This window comes from Ovis canadensis, chromosome 20, assembly GCF_042477335.2.
Source record: "Ovis canadensis isolate MfBH-ARS-UI-01 breed Bighorn chromosome 20, ARS-UI_OviCan_v2, whole genome shotgun sequence".
Taxonomy (NCBI): domain Eukaryota; kingdom Metazoa; phylum Chordata; class Mammalia; order Artiodactyla; family Bovidae; genus Ovis; species Ovis canadensis.
In genome coordinates, this window is record NC_091264.1 from 18279669 (window position 1) to 18300703 (window position 21035).

At 40.8% G+C, this 21035-nt stretch overlaps 1 protein-coding gene across 5 annotated transcripts in view; it reads right to left on the bottom strand.

Annotated features, from left to right (window-relative positions):
- Positions 1–21035, bottom strand: part of ZNF451 (zinc finger protein 451) — a 126190-nt gene that overhangs the window by 24522 nt on the left and 80633 nt on the right. For all 5 annotated transcript variants that reach the window (XM_069564065.1, XM_069564064.1, XM_069564061.1 and 2 more), the window contains exons 10-11: positions 18658–20237; positions 16824–16967 (exon numbers count right to left, since the gene is read on the bottom strand). In XM_069564065.1, the coding sequence (XP_069420166.1) occupies positions 16824–16967; positions 18658–20237 (1724 nt within the window). The remainder of the gene's footprint in view (positions 1–16823; positions 16968–18657; positions 20238–21035) is intronic.

Here is a 21035-nt window from a genome sequence, read left to right on the forward strand (position 1 = left end):
TGTTGTTTACAACAGGCACAAACGAGGAGTCAAACGAAAGAAGCCAGAACAGAAGAACAGATATATCTAAAAACTCTATAAGGAAAAACAAATACTAGGATAAAAATGTTTCTAGAAAAAAAGTACCAGAGTAGAAGGCAGAATAGGCAGTTCCAGCACAGGGTGCTGCTGAAACCTCAGGAAAGTAGACAACTGCTCCAAACCTGACTAGTAAGCGGAAGACTCACAGAGACGTTCAGCAGAACCACAGTAATGTGTGTGAAATTCTTTGGTGTCGTTCTACATGAATGTATGCATTAGTGGATTTTTTACAAGTATGTTAAGGCTGCTCGCTGAATTAAAAGAGTGGTCAATCAGGAAAGCTGGACTCACTAAAAGCCTCATCCAGGTCAGTGGGTTTCTATCTTAAATCCTAATCCTCTTCTTTGTATACGGTTTCCTATCAAACGTGGCAAATGCACCATATTCCACTGTGCTGTGCTTTAGTACTGTTTTCTTTTATTACCAATTGAAGGTCCGTGGCAACTTCACCTTGACTGGGCTTATCAATGTCGCTGATCCAACAGCATTTGCTAACCTGCGGTCACATTTCGATGATATCCATGGTATTTCACACTTTTCCATCATTATTATATTGTTATGGTGATCACTGATGTTACCACTGTAATCGCTTGGGTGCACCACAAACCATGCCCATACAAGACAGCAAACTTAACTAATAAATGTTCTGTACATTCTGATCGCTCCGCCAACTTGCCCTTTGCTGCCTTTCTGCCCTCCTGGGCACCCTACTCCTTGAGACACAATATTGAAGGCAGGCCCATTAATAACCCCGCAGTGGCCTCTAAGTGTTCTAGTGAAATGAAGAGTCTCAGTTTCTCAAATTAAACCAAAAGCTGGCAATGATTAAGCTCAGTGAGAAAGGAATACCCAAAGACTAGACAGGCTTAAAGGCAGGCCTGTAGCTAGATGACCATCATATGATGACCATTATATCTACTACCATGGGCAAGAATCCCTCAGAAGAAATGGAGTAGCCATCATAGTCAACGAAAGAGTCCGAAATGCAGTACTTGGATGCAATTCCAAAAATGAAAGAATGATCTCTGTTTCCAAGGCAAACCATTCAATATCACAGTAATTAAAGTCTATGCCCCGACCAGTAATGCTGAAGAAGCTGAACGGTTCTATGAAGACCTACAAGACATTCTAGAACTAACACCCAAAACACATGTCCTCTTCATTATAGGGGACTGGAATACAAAAGTAGGAAGTCAAGAAACACCTGGCGTAACATGCAAATTTGGCCTTGGGAGTACAGAATGAAGCAGGGCAAAGACTAAGAGAGTTGCCAAGAGAACACACTGGTCATAGCAAAAACCCTCTCCCAACAACACAAGAGAAGACTCTACACATGGACATCACCAGATGGTCAATACCGAAATCAGATTGATTATACTCTTTGCAGCCACAGATAGAGAAATTCTATATGGTCAGCAAAAACAAGAACAAGAGCTGACTGTGGCTCAGATCATGAACACCTTATTACCAAATTCAGACTTAAATGGAAGAAAGTAGGGGAAACTATTAGACCATTCAGGTATGACCTAAATCAAATCCCTTATGATTATACAGTAGAAGTGACAAATAGATTCAGGGGATTAGATATGATAGTCAGAGTGCCTGAAGAACTATGGATAGTGATTCATGACATTGTACAGGAGGCAGGGATCAAGATCATCCCCAAGGAAAAGAAATGCAAAAAGGCAAAAGGGTTGTTGGAGGAGGCCTTACAAATAGCTGTGAATAGAAGAGAAGCAAAAAGCAAAGGAGAAAAGGAAAGCTATAACCATCTGAACACAGAGTTCCAAAGAATAGCTGGGAGAGGTAAGACAGCCTTCCTCAGTGATCCATGCAAAGAAACAGACGAAAACAATAGAATGGGCAAGTTGGGAGATGTCTTCAAGAAAATCAGAGAAACCAAGGGAACATTTCATGCAAAGATGAGCTCAATAAAGGACAGAAATGGTATGGACCTAACAGAAGCAGAAGATATTAAGAAGAGGTGGCAAGAATACACAGAAGAACTATACAAAAAAGATCTCCATGACCCAGATAATCACGATGGTGTGATCACTCACCTAGAGCCAGACATCCTGGAATGTGAAGTCAAGTGGGCCTTAGGAAGCATCACTACGAACAAAACTAGTGGCGGTGATGGAATTCCCATTGAGCTATTTCAAATCCTAAAAGATGATGCTGTGAAATTGCTGCACTCAATATGCCAGCAAACTTGGAAAATTCAGCAGTGGCCACTGGCCACAGGACTAGATAAGGTCAGTTTTTATTCCAATTCCAAAGAAAGGCAATGCTAAAGAATGTTCAAACTACTGCACAACTGAACTCTTCTCACATGCTCAAAATTCTCCAAGCCAGGCTTTAACAGTACATGAACTGTGAACTTCCAGATGTTCAAGCTGGATTTAGAAAAGGTATAGGAACCAGCAATCAAACTGCCAACATCCGCTGGATCACTGAAAAGCCAAAAGAGTTCCAGAAAAACATCTGTTTCTGCTTTATTGATTATGCCAAAGCCTTTGACTGTGTGGATCACAACACACTGTGGAAAATTCCTCAAGAGCTGGGAATACCAGACCACCTTACCTGCCTCTTGAGAAATCTGTATGCAGGTAAAGAAGCAACAGTTAAGAGCTGGACATGGAACAATGGACTGATTCCAATCGGTAAAGGAGTACATCAAGGCTGTATACTGTCACCCTGCTTATTTAACATATGCAGAGTGTATCATGCAAACTGATGACAAGCTGGAATAAAGATTATCAGGAGAAATATCAATAACCTCAGATATGCAGATGACATCACCCTTATGGCAGAAAGCGAAGAACTAAAGAGCCTCTTGATTAGAGTGAAAAAGCTGGCTTAAAACTCAACATTCAAAAAACTAAGATCATGGTATCTGGTCCCATCACTTCATGGCAGACAGATGGGGAAATAATGGAAACAGTAAGAAACTTTATTTTCTTGGGCTCTAAAATCACTGTAGATGGTAACTGCAGCCATGAAATTAAAAGACTCTTGCTCCTTGGAAGAAAAGCTATGACCAACCTAGGCAGCACAGTAAAAAGCTGACAAAGGTCTGTCTAGTCAGAGCTATGGTTTTTCCAGTAGTCAAGTCTGGATGTGAGAGTTCAACCATAAGGAAAGCTGAGCACTGAAGAACTGATGCTTTTGAACTCTGGTGCTGGAGAAGACTCTTGAGAGTCCCTTGGACTATAAGGAGGTCAAACCAGTCAGTTGAAAAAGGAAATCAGTCCTGAATACTCATTGGAAGGACTGACGCTGAAGCTGAAACTCCAGTACTTTGGCTACCTAATGCGAAGAGCTGACTCACTGGAAAAGACCCTGATCCTGGCAAAAACTGAAGGTGAGAGGAGACTGGCTGGATGGCATCTGAAGTGTTACACTGAATGTCATGCTGTTAAAGTGCTCTGAAGACAGAGGATGAGATGGGTGGACGGCATCACTGACTAGATGGATGTGAGTTTGAGCAAGCTCCAGGAGTTGTTGCTGGACAGGGAAGACTGGTGTGCTGCAGGCCATGTGGTCAAAAAGAGTTGAACATGATGGAGCAACTCAACTGAACGGAGGCCCCACATCACGCTTTTCAGCTGGGGATCAGGCAAGCAGACAGGTAATCCCCAGGGACTCTGACTTTGAAAGCCAGTGAGATTTGATTATAGAAATTCCACAGGACTGAGAGAAACAGAGACTCTGTTCTTGGAGGGCAAAAACAAAACCGTGTGTCCACCAGGACCCAGGGGAAGGAGCAGTAACCCCACAGGATATTGAGTTAGACCTGCCTTGAGTGTTTCAGGATCTCCTACAGAAGGCAAGGGTTGGGAGTGGCCTGCCAGGGGGAAAGGGGTCCTGGCAGACACATCTTGGTGTAAGTTCTCTTAGAGGCTGTGATCAGCCCCACCATAGAACCTACAGACTCTAGGACTGGGTGACTCAGGTCCAACAACTAATAGGGAGGGAGCGCAGCCCCACCCATCAGCAGACAATTGGATCAAAGTTTTCCTGAGTATGGCCCTGCCCATCAGAGCAAGACCCAGTTTTCCCCACAGCCAGTCCCGTCCATCAAGAAGCCTGCACAAACCTCTTATCCTCATTCACTACAGGGCAGACAGAAGAAACAAGAACTACAATCCTGCAATTCCCAAGAAGAAAACCGCAATCACAGAAAGCTAACCAAATGAAAAGGAACAGGATTACATACCAGATGAAGGAGCAAGATAAATCCCCCCAAAACAACTAAATGAACTGGAGACAGGCAACCTTCCAGAAAAAGAATTCAGAATAATAATAGCGAAGATGATCTAGGATCCTGGAAAAAGAACGGGGAAGACGCAATAAATGTTTACCAAAGACCTAGAAGAATTAAAGGACTAACAGAAATGAACAATACACTCGGTTCAGTTCAGTCACTCAGTCGTGTCCAACTCTTTGCAACCCCATGGACTGCAGCACACCAGGCTTCCCTGTCCATCACCAACTCCTGGAGCTTGCTCAAATTCCAATCCATTGAGTTGGTAACGCCATCCAACCATCTCCTCACTAGAAGGAATCAATAGCAGAATAACTGTGGCAGAAGAATGGATAAGTGATCTGGAAGACAGAATGGCAGAAATCATGCTGCAAAACAGAATATAGAAAAAAGAATGAAAAGAAATGAAGACAGACTAAGAGGCCTCTGGGACAACATTAACCACACCAATATTCTCATAATAGGGGTCCCAGAAGGGGAGAGAGAAAGACAGAAAGGACCCAAGGAAATATTTGAAAAGATAACAGCTGGCAACTTTCCCAACATGAGAAAGGAAACAGTCAACTATGTCCAGGAGGTGCAGAGTACCAGGCAGGATATACTAAGGAGAGACACACTGAAACACACAGTAATCAAACTGACAAAAATTAAAGACAAAGATAAAATATTAAAAGCAACAAGGGAAAAAGGAAAAAGAGCATGAAAGGGAAATCCCACAAGGTTACCAGCTGATTTTTCAACAGAAACTCTACAAGCCAGAAGGGAATGGCATGATATAGTCCAAGTGATGAAAGGGAAGCAGCAACAACCAAGAATGGTAATAGGATCATACATATCATTAATTACCTAAAATTTAAATGCACCAAGCAAAAGACATAAGACTGGCTGGATGGATACAAAAACAAGGCTCATACACATGTTATCTACAAGCGACCCACCTCAGATCTAGGGACACTTACAGACTGAAAGTAAGAGGATAGGAGAAGGTATTTCACACAAATGGAAATGATAAGAAAGATGGAGCAGCATTACTCATATCAGACAAAATAAACTTACAAAGACTGTTATAAGAGACAGAGAAGGACACTACATAATGATCAAGGATTCAATCCAAGAAGAAGATACAACAATTATAAATATATATACACCCAACACAGGAACACCTCAATGCACAAGGCATATATTAATGAACATAAAGGGAAAAATCGACAGGAACACAGTATTAGTGGGGGACTTAATACTCTACTTTCATCAATGGAGAGACCATCTGGACAGAAAATTAATGAGGAAATAGAGGCCTTAAATGACACTTTAGACAAGTTGGACTTAATTGATATTTATAGAATATTCCAACAGACTGCACATTCTTATCAAGCATACACAGAACATTCTCCAGGACTGACCACATGCTGGGCCATAAGGTGACCCTTGGTAAATTTTGGAAAATTGAAATCGTATCAAGCATCTTTAATGATCACAACACTATGAGATTAGAAATAAACTATAAGAAAAAAACTCTAAGAAACATAAACATGTGGCAGTTAAGTGATATGCTATTAAACGACCACTGGATCACTAAAGAAATCAAAGAGGAAATTAAAATACCTAGAAACAAATGAAAACAAAAGCACAACGGTCCAAAACCTATGAGATGCAGCAAAAGCAGTTAGTTCTAAGAGGGAAGCTTATAGCAATACAATCTTTACCTCAAGAAACAAGAAAAGTCTCAAATAGACAACTTAACCTTACATCTAAAACAACTAGAAAAAGAAAACCTAAAGAGAAAAACAAAGAAAACCTAAGCCTTACAAAAGGAAGGAAATCATAAATATCTAAGCAAAAATAAATGAAATAGAAACAAATAAAACAATCGCAAAGATCAATGAATCTAAAAGCTAGGTCTTTGAAAAGATAAAAATTGAAAAACCTTTAGCTAGACTCATTAAGAAAAAGAGAGGACTCAACTCAATAAAATCAAACCTGGAAAAGGAAAATTTACAACTGACTCCACAGAAATGTCAAGGGTCATAAGAGACTACTATGAAGAACTGCATGCCAATAAAATGGACAGCCTGGTAGAAATGGACAAATTCTTAGAAAGGTACAGTCTCGCTAGACTGAACCAGGAAGAAATAGAAAATATGAGCAAGCCAATCACAAGCACTGAAATTGAAACCATGATTAAAAACCTCCCAATAAACAAAACTCCAGGACCTGACAGCTTCACAGGCAAATTTTATCATTTAGAGAAGAGTTAACACCTATCCTTCTGAAACTTGTTTCAAAAAACTGGAGAGGAAGGAAAACTTCAAAACTCATTTTATGAGGCCACCATCACCCTGATACCAAAAGCAGACAAAGATACCACAAGAAAATTGCAGAATTACAGGCCAGTACCACTGATGATTTCCTAGTGCTTTCCTAGTGGCTCAGTGGTAAAGAATCTGCCTGCAAATGCAGGAAATTCAAGTTCAATTTCTGGGTCGGGAAGATCCCCTGCAGAAGGAAATAGCCACTCATTCCAGTATTCATGCCTGGAGAATCCTATGGACAGCGACGCCTGGCAGGCATCTTGCATCCATGTGGATGCAAGAGTCAGACACGATTTAGTGGCTAAACAATAACAAAGCCACTGATGAACACAGATGCAAAAATTCTCAACAGAATACTACCAATCCAACAGTATATTAAAAAGATCATAATGATGATCAAGTGGAATTCATCCCAGGGATGCAAGGCATCCACCAATCAATCCATGTGACACACCACATCAGCAAACCGAAGAATAAAAACCATACGATCATCTCAACAGACTAAAAAGCTTTTGACACAGTTCATCATTCATGAATGAGGAAAAACTCTCCAGACAGGGGGCAAAGAGGGTACACAGAACACAGTAGTGTAACTGCCCAATGGTGTCCAACTCTTTGCAACCCTATGGACTGCAGCCTGCCAGGCTCCTTAACATAATAAAGGCCATACATGACAAATGTACAGCTAACATCATACTCAATGGTGAAAAGCTGAAAACATTCACTCTAAGATCAGGAACAAGACAATGATGCCCACTCTCACCACTTTTATTCAACACAGTTTTGGAAGTCTCAGCTATAGCAATCAGTGAGAAAAAGAAGCAAAAGGACTCTAAATTGGAAAAGAAGAAGTTAAACTGTCACTGTTTGCAGATGACCTGATACTAAATATAGCAATTCCATTTACCATAACATCAAAGGAAAAAAAAAAAAAAAACAACTTAGGAATAAACCTACCCAAGGAAACAAAAGACATGTACTCTAAAAACTATTAAGATGCTGATGAAAGAAATAAAAGAACACATAAACAAACGGAAAGATATACCATGCTTGCAGACTGGAAGAATCAGTACTAACTCAAAAATGACTATACGAGCCAAAGCAACCTACAGATTCAATGCAATCCCTATCAATGACATTTTCCACAGAACTAGAACAGGAAATCTCAAAATGTGTATGGAGAGACAAAAGACTCTGAACAGTCAAATCAATCCTGAAAAAGAGAAATGGAGCTGGAGGAATCAGGCCCTGACTTTACAATAGCAAAGCAATTCGGTATTCTTGCCTAGAGAACCCTAGGAAAAGTATGGAAAGGTAAAAAGATTTGACACTGGAAGATAAACCATGCAGGCTGATAGGTGTCCAATACGCTACTGGGGAAGAACAGAGAAATAGCTCCAGACAGAATGAAGGGCTGAGCCAAAGCGGAAATGACACCCAGTTGAGGATGTGTATGATGGTGAAAGTAAAGCCCAATGCTATAAAGAACAATATTGAATAGGAACCTGGAATGTTAAGTCAATGAATCCAGGTAAACTGGACGTGGTCAAATAAGAGTGACTATTAACATTTTAGAGATCAATGTACTAAAATGGATGGGAATGGACAAATTTAAGTCAAATGACCATTATATCTACTACTGTGGGCAAGAATCCCTTAGAAGAAATGGAGTAGCCCTCATAGTAAACAAAAGAATTCGAAATGAAGTACTGGGTACAGTCTTAAAAACAACAGAATGATCTCTTGGTTCATTTCCAAGGCAAACCATTCAACATTTTAGTAATCCAAGTAACACAGTAATCCAATGACTAACGCTGAAGAAGCTGAAGTCAAACAATTCTATGAAGAACTACAAGGCCTTCTAGATCTAACACCAAAAAAAGATATCTTTTTTTATCACAGGGGATTGGAATGCAGAAGTAGGAAGTCAAGGGATACCTGGAATAACAGGCAAGTTTGGCCTTGGAAGCAAGGCAAAAACTAACAGAATGTTGCCAAGAGAACACACTGGTCATAGCAAATGCCCTCTTCCAACAATACCAGAGATGATTCTACACATGGACATCACCAGATGGTCAATACAGAAATTAGACCGATTATATTCTTTGCTGCCAAAGATGGAAAAGTTCTAAACAGGCAGCAAAAACAAGACGAGGAGCTGACTACTGCTTAGATCATGAGCTCCTTATTGCAAAATTCAGGGTTAAATTGAAGAAAGTAAGAAAATTAGTCCATTCAGGTATGACCTAAATGAAATTTCTTATGATTATATGGTGGAACTGGAAAATAGATTCAAGAAATTAGACCTTATAGAAGAGTGTCTGAAAAACTATAGATGGAGGTTCATAACATGGTACAAAAGGTTCTTAACATGGTACCAAAACCATCCCAAAGAAAAAGAAATGCAAGAGGGTAAAATGGTTATCTGACAAGGCCGTACAAATGCTGAGAAAAGAAGACAAGCAAAAGGCAAAGGAGAAAGGGAAAGAAACATCCAACTGAATGCAGACTTCCAAAGACTAGAAAGGAGGATAAGAAAGTGTTCTTAAGGGAACAATGCAAAGAAATAGAAGAAAACAATACAAGGGGAAAGACTAGAGATCTTTTCAAGAAAATTAGAGATAGCAGGGGAACATTTCATGCAAAGATGGGCTCAATAGAGGACAGAAACAGCAAGAAACAAACAGAAGCAGAAGAGATTAAGAAGAGGTGGCAAAAATACAGAACTGGGCAAAAAAAGTCTTAAGGACTTAGATAACCATGATGGTGTGGTCACTTACATAGAGCCAGACATCCTGAAGTGTGAAGTCAAATAGGCCTTAAGAAGCATTAACTATGAACAAAGCTAGTTGAGGTGACAGAATTCCAGCTGAGCTATTTCAAATACTAAAAGATGATGCTGTTAAAGCACTCTACCCAATATGCCAGCAAATTTAGAAAACTCAGCAGTGGCCACAGAATTGGAAAAGGTCAGTTTTCATTCCAATCCCAAAGAAGGGCAATAGCAAAGAATGCTCAAACCACCACACAACTTCGCTCATTTCACATGAGGGCAATATAATGCTCAAAATCCTTCAAGCAAGGCTTCAGCAGTACATTAACTGAGAACTTCCAGATGTACAAACTGGATATAAAAAAGGCAGAGAAACCAGAGAGCAAATTGCAAATATCCACTGGATCACAGATGAAGCAAGAGAATTCCAGAAAAACATCTACTTCTGCTTCATTGACTACGCTAAAGCTTATGACTGTACGGACCACAAGAAACTGTGAAAAGTTCTTCAAGAGACGGGAGTACCAGAACACCTTACCTACCTCCTGAGAAACCTATAAGGCAGGTCAAGAAGCAACAGTTAGAACTGGACATGGGACAAACGACTGCTTCAAAATTGGGAAAGGAGTATGGTAAGTCTGTATATTGTCACTGTGCTTATTTAACTTATATGCAGAGTTCAGTTCAATTGCTCAGTTGCGTCAGACTCTTCGCAACTCATTAGACTGCAGGACGCCAGGCCTCCCTGTCCATCACCAACTCCCAGAGTTAACCCAAACTCATGTCCATTGAGTTGGTGATGCCATCCAACCATCTCATCCTCTGTCATCCCTTCTTTCTGCCTTCAATCTTTCCCAGCATCAGGGTCTTTTCCAATGAGTCAGCTGTTCGCATGAGGTGGCCAAAGTATTGGAGTTTCAGCTTCAACATCAGTCCTTCCAATGAACATTCAGGACTAATCTCCTTTAGGATGGACTGGTTGGATCTTCTTGAAGTCCAAGGGACTCTCAAGGGTCATCTCCAGCACCACAGTTCAAAAGCATCAATCCTTCAGCACTCAGCCTTCTTTACAGTCCAACACTCACATTCATACATGACCACTGGAAAGACCTCAGCCTTGGCTAGATAGACTTTTGCTGACAAAGTAATGTCTCTGCTTTTTAATATGCTATCTAGGTTGGTCATAACTTTCAAGAAGGAAGCATCTTTTAATTTCATGGCTGCAATCACCATCTGCAGTGATTCTGGAGCCCCCAAAACTAGAGTCAGTCACTGCTTCCACTTTTTCCCCATCTATCTGCCATGAAGTGATAGGACCGGATGCCATGATCTTAGTTTTCTGAACGCTGAACTTTAAGCCAACTTTTCACTCTCCTCTTTCACTTTCATCAAGTGGCTTTTTAGTTCTTCTTTACTTTCTGCCATATGGGTGGTATCATCTGCATATCTAAGGTTATTGATATTTTTCCCAGCAATTTTGATTCCAGCTTGTGTTTCACCCAGCCCAGCGTTTCTCATGATGTACTCTGCATATAAGTTAAATAAGCAGGGTGACAATATACAGCCTTGACATACTCCTTCTCCTATTTGAAACCAGTCTGTTGTTCCATGTCCAGTTCTAACTGCTGCTTCCTGACCTGCATATAGGTTTCTCAAGAGGCAGGTCAGATGGTCTGGTATTCCCATCCCTTTCAGAATTTTCCAGTTTACTGTGATCCACACAGTCAAAGGCTTTGGCATAGTCAATAAAGCAGAAACAGATGTTTTTCTGGAACTCTCTTGGTTTTTCGATGATCCAGTGGATGTTGGCAATTTGATCTCTGGTTCCTCTGCCTTTCTAAAACTAGCTTGAACATCTGGAACTTCACGGTTCACATACTGCTGAAGCCTGGCTTGGAGAATTTTGAGCATTACTTTACTAGTGTGTGAGATGAGTGCAATTGTGCGGTAGTTTGAATATTCTTTAGCATTGCCTTTCTTTGGGATTGGAATAAAAACTGACCTTTTCCAGTCTTGTAGCCACTGCTGAGTTTTCCAAATTTCTGGCATATTGAGTGCAGCACTTTAATAGCATCATCCTTTAGGATCTGAAATAGCTCAACTGGAATTCCATCACCTCCACTAGCTTTGTTTGCAGTGATGCTTCCTAAGGCCCACTTGACTTCACATTCCAGGATGTCTGGCTCTAGGTGAGTGATCACACCATCGTGATTATCTAGGTGATGAAGATCTTTTTTGTATAGTTCTGTGTATTCTTGCCACCTCTTTTTAATATCTTCTGCTTCTGTTAGGTCCATACCATTTTTGTCCTTTATTGAGCTCATCTTTGCATGAAATGTTCCCTTGATATCTCTAATTTTCTTGAAGCCATCTCTTGACTTGCCCATTCTATTGTTTTCCTCTATTTCTTTGCATGGATCACTGAGAAAGGCTTTATCTCCCCTTGCTATTCTTTGGAAAACCGTGCATTCAAATGGGTATAGCTTTCCTTTTCTCCTTTGCTTTTTGCTTCTCTTCTATTCACAGCTATTTGTAAGGCCTCCTCCGACAACCCTTTTGCCTTTTTGCATTTCTTTTCTTTGGGGATGATCTAGATCCCTGCCTCCTGTACAGTGTCACGAACCTCCATCCATAGTTCTTCAGGCATTCTGCCTATCATATCTAATCCCTTGAATCTATTTGTCACTTCCACTGTATAATTGCAAGGGATTTGATTTAGGTCATACCTGAATTATCTAATGGTTTTCCCTACTTTCATCAATTTAGGTCTGAATTTGGCAATAAGGAGTTTATGATCTTAGCCACAGTGAGCTCCGGGTCTTGTTTTTGCTGACCGTATAGAGTTTCTCCATCTTTGGCTGCAAAGAATATAATCTATCTGATTTCAGTGTTGGCCATCTGGTGATGTCCATGTGTACAGTCTTCTCTCGTGTTGTTGGGAAAGGGTATTTCCTATGACAAGTGTATTTTCTTGGCAAAACTCTATTAGCCTTTGCCCTGCTTCATTCTGTACTCGAAGGCCTCATTTGCCTGTTACTCTAGGTGTTTCTTGACTTTCTATTTTTGCATTCCAGTCCCCTATAATGAAGAGGACATGTTTTTTGGGTGTTAGTTCTAGAATGCCTTGTAGGTCTTCATAGAGCCATTCAACTTCAGTTTTTTCAGCATTACTGGTTGGGGCACAGACTTGGATTACCGTGATACTGAATGGTTTGCCTTGGAAGCGAACAGAGATCATTCTGTCGTTGTTGAGACTGCATCCAGTACTCCATTTTGGACTCTTCTGTTGACTATGATGGCTACTTCATTTTTTCTAAGGGATTCTTGCCCATAGTAGTAGATATAATATGCAGAGTACATCATGCATAATGCCAGGCTGGATGAATCACAAGACGGAATCAAGATCACAGGGAGAAATATCAACAACCTCAGATATGCAGATACCACCCTAATGGCAAAAAGTGAAAAAGAACTAGAGAGACTCTTGATGACAGTGAGAGGAGAGTGAAAAAAGTTGGCTTAAAACCCAGCATACAGAAAACTAAGATCACAGCATCCAGTCATCACTTCATGGCAAACAGATGGAGTAAAAATGGAAACTGTGACAGATATTTTTTCTTAAGCTCCAAAATCACTGTGAATGGTGACTGCAGCCATGAAATTAAAAGACACTTGCTCCTTGGAAGAAAAGCTATGACAGACCTAGACAGCATATTAAAAAACAGTGACATCACTCTGCTGGCAAAGGTCCGTCTAGTCAAAGCTATGGTTTGTTCCAGTAGTCATGTATGGATGTGAGAGCTGGGCCACAAAGAAGGCCAAGTGCCAAAGTATTGATGCTTTCTAATGTGGTGTTGGAGAAGACTCTCTAGAGTCCCTTAGACAGTGAGGAGATTGAACCAGTCGATCCTAAAGGAAATCAACCCTAAATATTCATTGGAAGGACTGATGCTGAATCTGAAGCTCCAATACTTTGGGCATCTGATTGGAAGCATCAACTCATTGAAAAAGACCCTGATGCTGGGAAAGACTGGTGGAGTGGGACAGAGGACGAGATGGTTGGGTGGCATCACCAACTCAATGGACATGAGTTTGAGCAAACTCTGAGAGATACTGAAGGACAGGAAAACCTGGTGCACTGCAGTCCCTGGGGTTGCAAAGAGTTGGACATGACTGAGCAACTGAACAACAATGCAGTTACAGTCATCAAAGCAGTATGGTAGTGGCATCAATATAGAAATATAGATCAACGGAACAGGACAGAAAACCCAGAAATAGGCCCAAACAGTTAAGGCCAGCTAATCCATGACAAAGTAGGCAAGTTTACACAATGGTGGAAAGACAGTCTCTTCAACAAATGGTGCTGGGAAAAGACGACAGCAACATGTAAAAAAATTAAATTAGCTCATTCCTTAATTCCATATGCAAAAATAAGCTCAAAATGGATTAAAGCCCTTAATGTGAGACAAGACTATATAAACTCTTAGAGGAAAACATAGGCAGAACATGCTCTAACATAAATTACAGCAGCATCTTTTTTGATACATCTCCCAGAATAATGAAATAAAAACAAAAATAAACAAATGGGACCTACTTAAACACTTCTGCACAGCAAAGGAAACAATAAACAAAATGAAAGACAACCCAGAAGATGGGAGAAAATATTTGCAAATGATGTGACTGATAGGGATTATTCTCCAAAATTTACATTTTATGACACTTAACAGCATCAAAACAAATAACCCACTCAAAAAATGGGCAGAGACTGGAACATACATTTCTCCAATGAGGACATACAGATACACCTATGAACAGATGTTCAGCATCTCTAAGTATTAGAGAAATGCAAATGAAAACTACAATGAGGTATCCTCTCATACCAGTCAGAACAGTTATCTTCAAAAAACCCACAAGCAACAACTGCTGGAAAGAGTGTGGTGAAAAGGGAACCCTGTTATACTCTTGGCTGCAATGTAAATTGGTACAGCCAGTATGGAGAATGGTATGGAGGTTCCTGAAAACACTGAACAGAGCTACCATGTGACCCTGCAATCCCACTCCTGGGCATACAGCTGGAGAAAAATGCGATCCGAAAGGAGACACGCACCCCTGTCCTTCACTCACTGCAGCACTGTTTACAATAGCTGAGACATGAAAGCAACTTAAACCTCAACCAACAGAGGAACGGATAAACAAGAAGTGGTACATATATACAATGGTGTATCACTCAGCCATTAAAAAGAGTGAAATAATGCCATTTGCAGCAACATGGATGGACCTAAGGAATGTCATACTGAGAGAAGTCTGTCAGACAGAGAAGGAGAAATATTGTATGACATCCCTTACATGTGGAATCTAAAAAGAACTGATACAAAGGAATTTACTTACAAAACAGAAAGAGACTCTTAGAGTTAGAAAATGAACTTATGGTTGCCAGGGGAAAGGGATAGTTAGGGACTTTGGGAAGGCCATGTACAAACTGCTATTTAAAATGGATAACCAACAGGAACTATCGTATAGCATGCGGAACACTGCTCAATGTTATGTGCCAGCCAGGAAGGGAGGAGGTCTCGGGGGAGAATGGATACATGTATATGTACGGCGGAGTTGCTTTGCTATTCACCTGAAACTACCACAACATTGTTAATTGGCTATACACCAAAACAAAATTAAAATTTTAAAGTTAAAAAAAAAACCTCATGATCGGGAAGATGTGAAGAGGTCAAAATACCAACAGCAACAGGAGTTTGGAAGAAGTTGATTCCAACTTTCACGGATGACTTTGAGGGGTTCAAGAACTCCATAGAAAACGGAACTGCAGATGTGGTGGAAAGAGCAAGAGAACCAGAATTAGGAGTAGAGCATGAAGATGTGACTGAACTGCTGCAATCTCAAGATAAACCTGTAATGGATGATGAGCAAGGAAAGTGGTTTCTTGAGAAGGAATCTACCCTAGTGAAGATGCTGTGATGACTGTTGAAATGACAAGCAAGGATTTGAAATATGACATAAACTTAGTTGATAAAACAGCAGCAGGGCTTGAGAGGATCGACTCCAGTTTTGAAAGAAGTTCTACTGTGGGTAAAACGCTATCACGCAGCACTGCAGACTACAAAGAAGTCATTCATGAAAGGAAGAGTCAGTCAATGCCGCAAACTTGACTGCTGTCTCAGTTTAAGAAACTGCCACAGTCGTCCCAACCTTCAGCAACCACCACCCAGATCAGTCAACAGCCATCAACATGGAGGCAAGATACCACCCCTGCCAGCTGAAAGATTATGACTCACTGAAGGCTAAGGTAATAGTTAGCATTTTATAGCAATAAGATGTCTTTCAATTAAGACATATTTTAAGACATAATGTTCTCGCCGACTTAATAGACTAAAGTATAGTGTAAACATGACTTTTACATGCATAGAGAAAGGAAAAAATTCGTGTGACTGGCAGTGGTCTGGAATTGAAACTTCAGTTATCTACTGGGTATGCCTATACGCAAGAGGCTCACTGTACTAAATTTCAGTTAATCAAAGAGAAGTCTCTCTCCCAGGTTTGGTCAATGGCTTATAAAGAGATTTAGTGTATGGCCAAACCAAACCTGAATGTACCCGATCTCATGTCATCTCTGAAGTTGAGCCTGGTTAGTACCTGAATGGGAGATTTATACAAAGATGCACATTTATAAACAGTAAGGAAAAACTGAAGAGGCAGTTATGAAGAAAACACAGTAATTCTGTAGCTACAAGGTCCAAGTTCAAAAGCTAACTCTATTATTTTATTTTTATACTTGGCAAAAAAACAAAAAACAAAAAACCTCTCAGCCTAATTCCTTACATTTAAAGGGAGAAAATTATAATAATCAGTAAGCATGGGCTCCCCTGGTGGTTTCAGGTGGTAAAGAATTCGCCTGCACTGCAGGACACCCAGGTTCAATCCCTGGGTCAGGAAAATCCCCTGGAGAAGGGAAATGGCTACCCACTCCAGTATTCTTACTTGGAGAATTCCACAGACAGAGGAGCCTGGCTGGTTACAGTCCATCAGGTCACAAAGAATCAAAAACGACTGAGTGACTATTTTTCTTTAAAAAAAAAAAAAAAAAAAAAAACCACAGTACCTGGCATACTGTAGGTATTGAATAAAAAGGCTCTTTCAATCTGTAGCTACAGATTTATAAACTGTGGGTCCACCAAAAAGAGGTAACACCTATCACAGAGAAATCCAAGGAGAAAAATATTCTAGTACTGTAACTATAATGCAAGGTGACAAAATTTCAATTTTGTTTCTATCTCCTATTCAGAAAGGTTCAAGAAGAGTCCTTTTAAAGCAAAACATATCCTAAGGTGTGTGTAGGGAGTGGGAGAGGTTGCCTCAAATGTTTTTCTTATTGCCATACCTTGAAAGCCCCAAATAAATGTTCCTTGGTTAAGATGCCCTGGTAGGTGACCAAAAAAGTTGGACCAGTTATCGAAGTCAACAAAGACTATGTGAGTCATAGTTCGCAGGTAATCCAAGTCTGGGAGCTCAACAAGCTCTTCATCTGAGAAAAAAGAAACATTGACAGGAATTTGAGAAGAATTAGCTAAAAACTTTTCAACTTGTCAACTTAACATTAATCTTGCATGTTTTTTCACTTCTACCTAAGGCATGTTGTGAAATCCAAATGACACAGTATATTTAGATAAAAATATTCTGAATATTTCAGAAATGACTGTCCTTTCTACAAACATGTGCCACTGATCCTGGCTTTCTTTAAAAGTCATTTATAAAGGGAATTTTTTTTTTTAATTAGTGTACTGGAAGATCTAAAAGACCAGGCTTTAAGGCTAAGTAACAACTAAAACTCGAACCATTCATCAAAATAAACTTTAGAAGTTACTTGCTAAGAACTTTCTTGCTACCAGGAGTCTGTTCTTTTCCTAACCTGGACTGATCCATCGGCACGCCTCTGGCTCTATGCTTCGCCCTGGAGTGCAGACACGAGACAGCCCACACGCTGCTCCTAGCCGCCTCCCGCCAGAGACACATCTCCGCTCTCCCAGGGCCTCTCGGCCCTGACCCTCTCCAACTCTTGTTCTCCCTCCTCTTCCCTCCTGTCACACCTCTCTACTTTGACAGGGCCTTACAGCTTCCAGTGGCAGCAATGAAAACCCTGAATGTTTAAACTCTTTTTAAAACAGACAGCTTCTACTCCACCTAATAAAGACTGCCTCAGAAAGAGCCTGCCACTCTTTCTCATTTCTAAACCATGTATTTTCTTATCTCTCTTCTTAAAATACTCAGTAATTTAGGTTTAGATATGACAATGACCTCCTGTCAAACAGACCAACACAAATTCCCCAAAAAGAACAGAACAGAACATAAAACAGTATGGCCACGGTTTCACTGTTAGAAGAAGAGTTGAATGGGGCTGGAGTACCTCATTTAATCCACATAAAACAAACGCCTAATGGTGATGACAAGAGCTACCTGTGCTACAGAGCAAGTCTAAAAATTCAGTAGTTCTTAACAATACTTTACTAGCTGAAACTTTTACATATCCTCATTTTTCCACTCTACACTGCATAATTTACAGTCAATTTTTATTTAAAAGAATATATAATTAAAGTTATACTCAAAAGGAAACAATCATACTTCTAAACAAAATAAAAACACTGCACTCTTGTAGAGTTCTTCAATTTTATCACAGAAGGAAAGTCTAGGGTAATCCACACCTCAGTATTCTGCCTGGTTTCTTGTTTCCACTTAACAACTAATTTCTAATTGCTATTTTAACTCTAAGTAAAAGCTTTTCTTTCAAAAAGGAATAAGGAAAATAAATTCTCAAGTGATCTTTAAGATTTCTCAGAGAATAAGGCCAAAATAGAAACAAAAAGAAATCACTGACTTATCCTTTTACTGAATTTTAGTCTAAATGATAGTAACGTGCAGTGTACTTTCAAATCTGACTTTCAGAAAGACCATCCATTTTTCTTATCTTTCAAAATTCCCAAGTCTTTTGGAAAAGAAAATAAAAACGTTATCTAAAATACCTATTAGTGTAACGGGTATTCTTTGTCCCCCCAGGTTGAGAGGGCAGTTGCAGGAAGCATCGGGAACACGGATCTCTGTACCCGCTGCAGAAATGATTACCCCATCTCACCCGACCCCGGGCGGGCTGCCCCCTGGCGCGCGCCTATCAATCACCAGCACGTGGGACGCCAGGCGTCAGGGCTGGTTACCTGCCGTACCTGCGCTCTGGCCGCTGAGCTCCGTCTCCGTGACTCTCTCCGGTTCTGCAGTCTGCAGCCCGCCTGCGGTCTGTCTGGGCTTTCTCTCTGCCCGGGCGGGTGGTGGGCTCTTGGGCTCTGCCGAAAGGCGGGCCCCCACCGGCCCCCGCGGCGAGCAGTGCTTCCTGTGGAAGTGCTGCTGCGCGCTCTCGGGGTCCTGGAAGGCCTTGCTGCACGTGCCGCACTTGATGAGGCCCCTAGGCGGAGCCTCCAGGTCCGCGTGCGCCTGGCGCACGTGCGTGTGCAGGTCACTGAGGCTCTGAGTTGTGGCTGAGCACACGCCACAGCGGAACCACAGGCGGCCCTGGCCCAGCAGGGTCTGCAGACAGCGGCCGTGGTCCTCCCGCCTGTTGACTTTGCAGAGGTAGCTCTCGCGGCAGCCGCAGGTCAGCAGATTACCCGTCTCTATTACTGGAAAATCACTCTCCGTTTTAATGGAAGGTTCCCTTTTTTCTGACACAAATACATAGTCTGTACTGTGGTGCTCCTTATAATGAGTCAAAAATGCATCTTCCACTTTAAAACTCAGATCACAAAGCCCGCAGAAGTACTTCATCTTCACCTCACTGTCGTGCTCATCCTGGCAATGTCGTTGCAGTGTTTCCATCTTGTGAAAAGTCTTTTTGCAATGGGTGCAGCTGTACCTGTGAAACTGGTGACTTGTTAAAGACATGCAGTGTTGCTTTACGCATTCTTGGGAGTCAAACATATCTTCACAAATTCGGCATTGCCATTTACCCCTCAGAGGACTGTTTGCTGGGGAGTGATCAACAATAGTAATAGCTGAAGGATTCTCAGCAGTCAGATCACTCACCAGCGCTGTAGAGGATGATGGCAAAGTGTCACCTGCCACCTCATCTGTCTCATAAAAATACCTGTGTCCACTGTGAAACTCAGTCACATGGGCCATTATAGCCTCTTTCCTCCTCAACTCCTTTTTGCATGTTCGACACCAGAAAAGAAAGTTATTTAAATGTGCCCCTCCATGAATGCGGCTCATGTGTAAACGGATGACTCCCAAATCTTCACACACCTTCCCACAGACCACACACTTGTAACACATTGTGTTTGCTGAGAAAACATGCTTTTCTACTGCGTCTTCACTGGGGAAGCGTTGATGGCATTCACAAAACCAGGTTTTAACAAGTGACCTTTCCTTCTGAAAACAAACCACACCCCCAAGGCTTTTAACTCCTAAATTCATCTTCTTTTTTGGAACAGTGCTACAATCCTGTGAGCTAGATTCTTGAGAGGACATATTTCTTTTCAGTGATGAAAATTTTGACTCATCTTGCAACAGGTGCAAGTCAGAAGGAGGTTTGTTCCCTTCACTGCTGTGGCAATAAAGTAAGATTGATTCTTCCATTGAGTTAATGAGTCGGACTTTGTGTCCTGAATTCTGCTTGTGATTCCAGGTACTGGTTTCATCCACAAAGACATGGTTGCAATGTGGACAGTAACCTCTCAGGAGGAATTTCTCTGCCACCTGAGCAATGCTCTTCTCAGCTAGAGCTACAGGACCGGCATTTCGACAACGAACTCTAAATTGGATAAAAAGATAAACTTGTAAGTATTTCTAAACGCAGTCTCCCTGCTTTTTATTGTAGTAATTATTAAGTAAACGTGTGTACACAGCACTAAAGGTTGTTTTTCAACAAACAGGCAGATGATATAATAATATCCTATCTACCTGAACATTACCTACATTTTGTCTGATTTTAATCCATATATCAAAGGATAAAACTAGAATTTAAAAAAATTTTTTTTAATCCAGACAAATTTTAGAAAAGTAGAAACAATGTAAAATGCACTGATAGGAATGTTCTGAGACAAGCAGGTAGCCAACTTCTCTACGGTACAGAGGAACACGACAGTGACATTCTCAACAACCTGGTACCTGTTCTTTAAGAATGGACTGATTTTAGGTCAGGAGCATGCCATGCTCATGGTTGCTTTTACACTAAAAAGTGTCCAACATCACTGTTCATCAGGGAAATCCAGATTAAAACCAAATGAGACTCTCAAAAGAACAACTAAAATAAAACAAGACTGGCAACAGCAAACCTTGGCAAGGATGTAGAGAAACTGACTCTCTCTCACCCAGCTGGGAGAAACACGCACCAGTGCATACTGGGAAATGTCGAGTAGACTTCAAAAACTAAATACACATCTACTCTTTGATCTCGCAATTCCAATCCTAGATATTTATCCAAGAGAAATGAAAACATATGTCTATAAAATGATTTGTATAAGATGCACATAATAGCTTTATTCACAACAGCTAAAAACTGAAAAAAATCCAAAGGTCCACCAACATGAGGATGAATAAGCAAATTGTG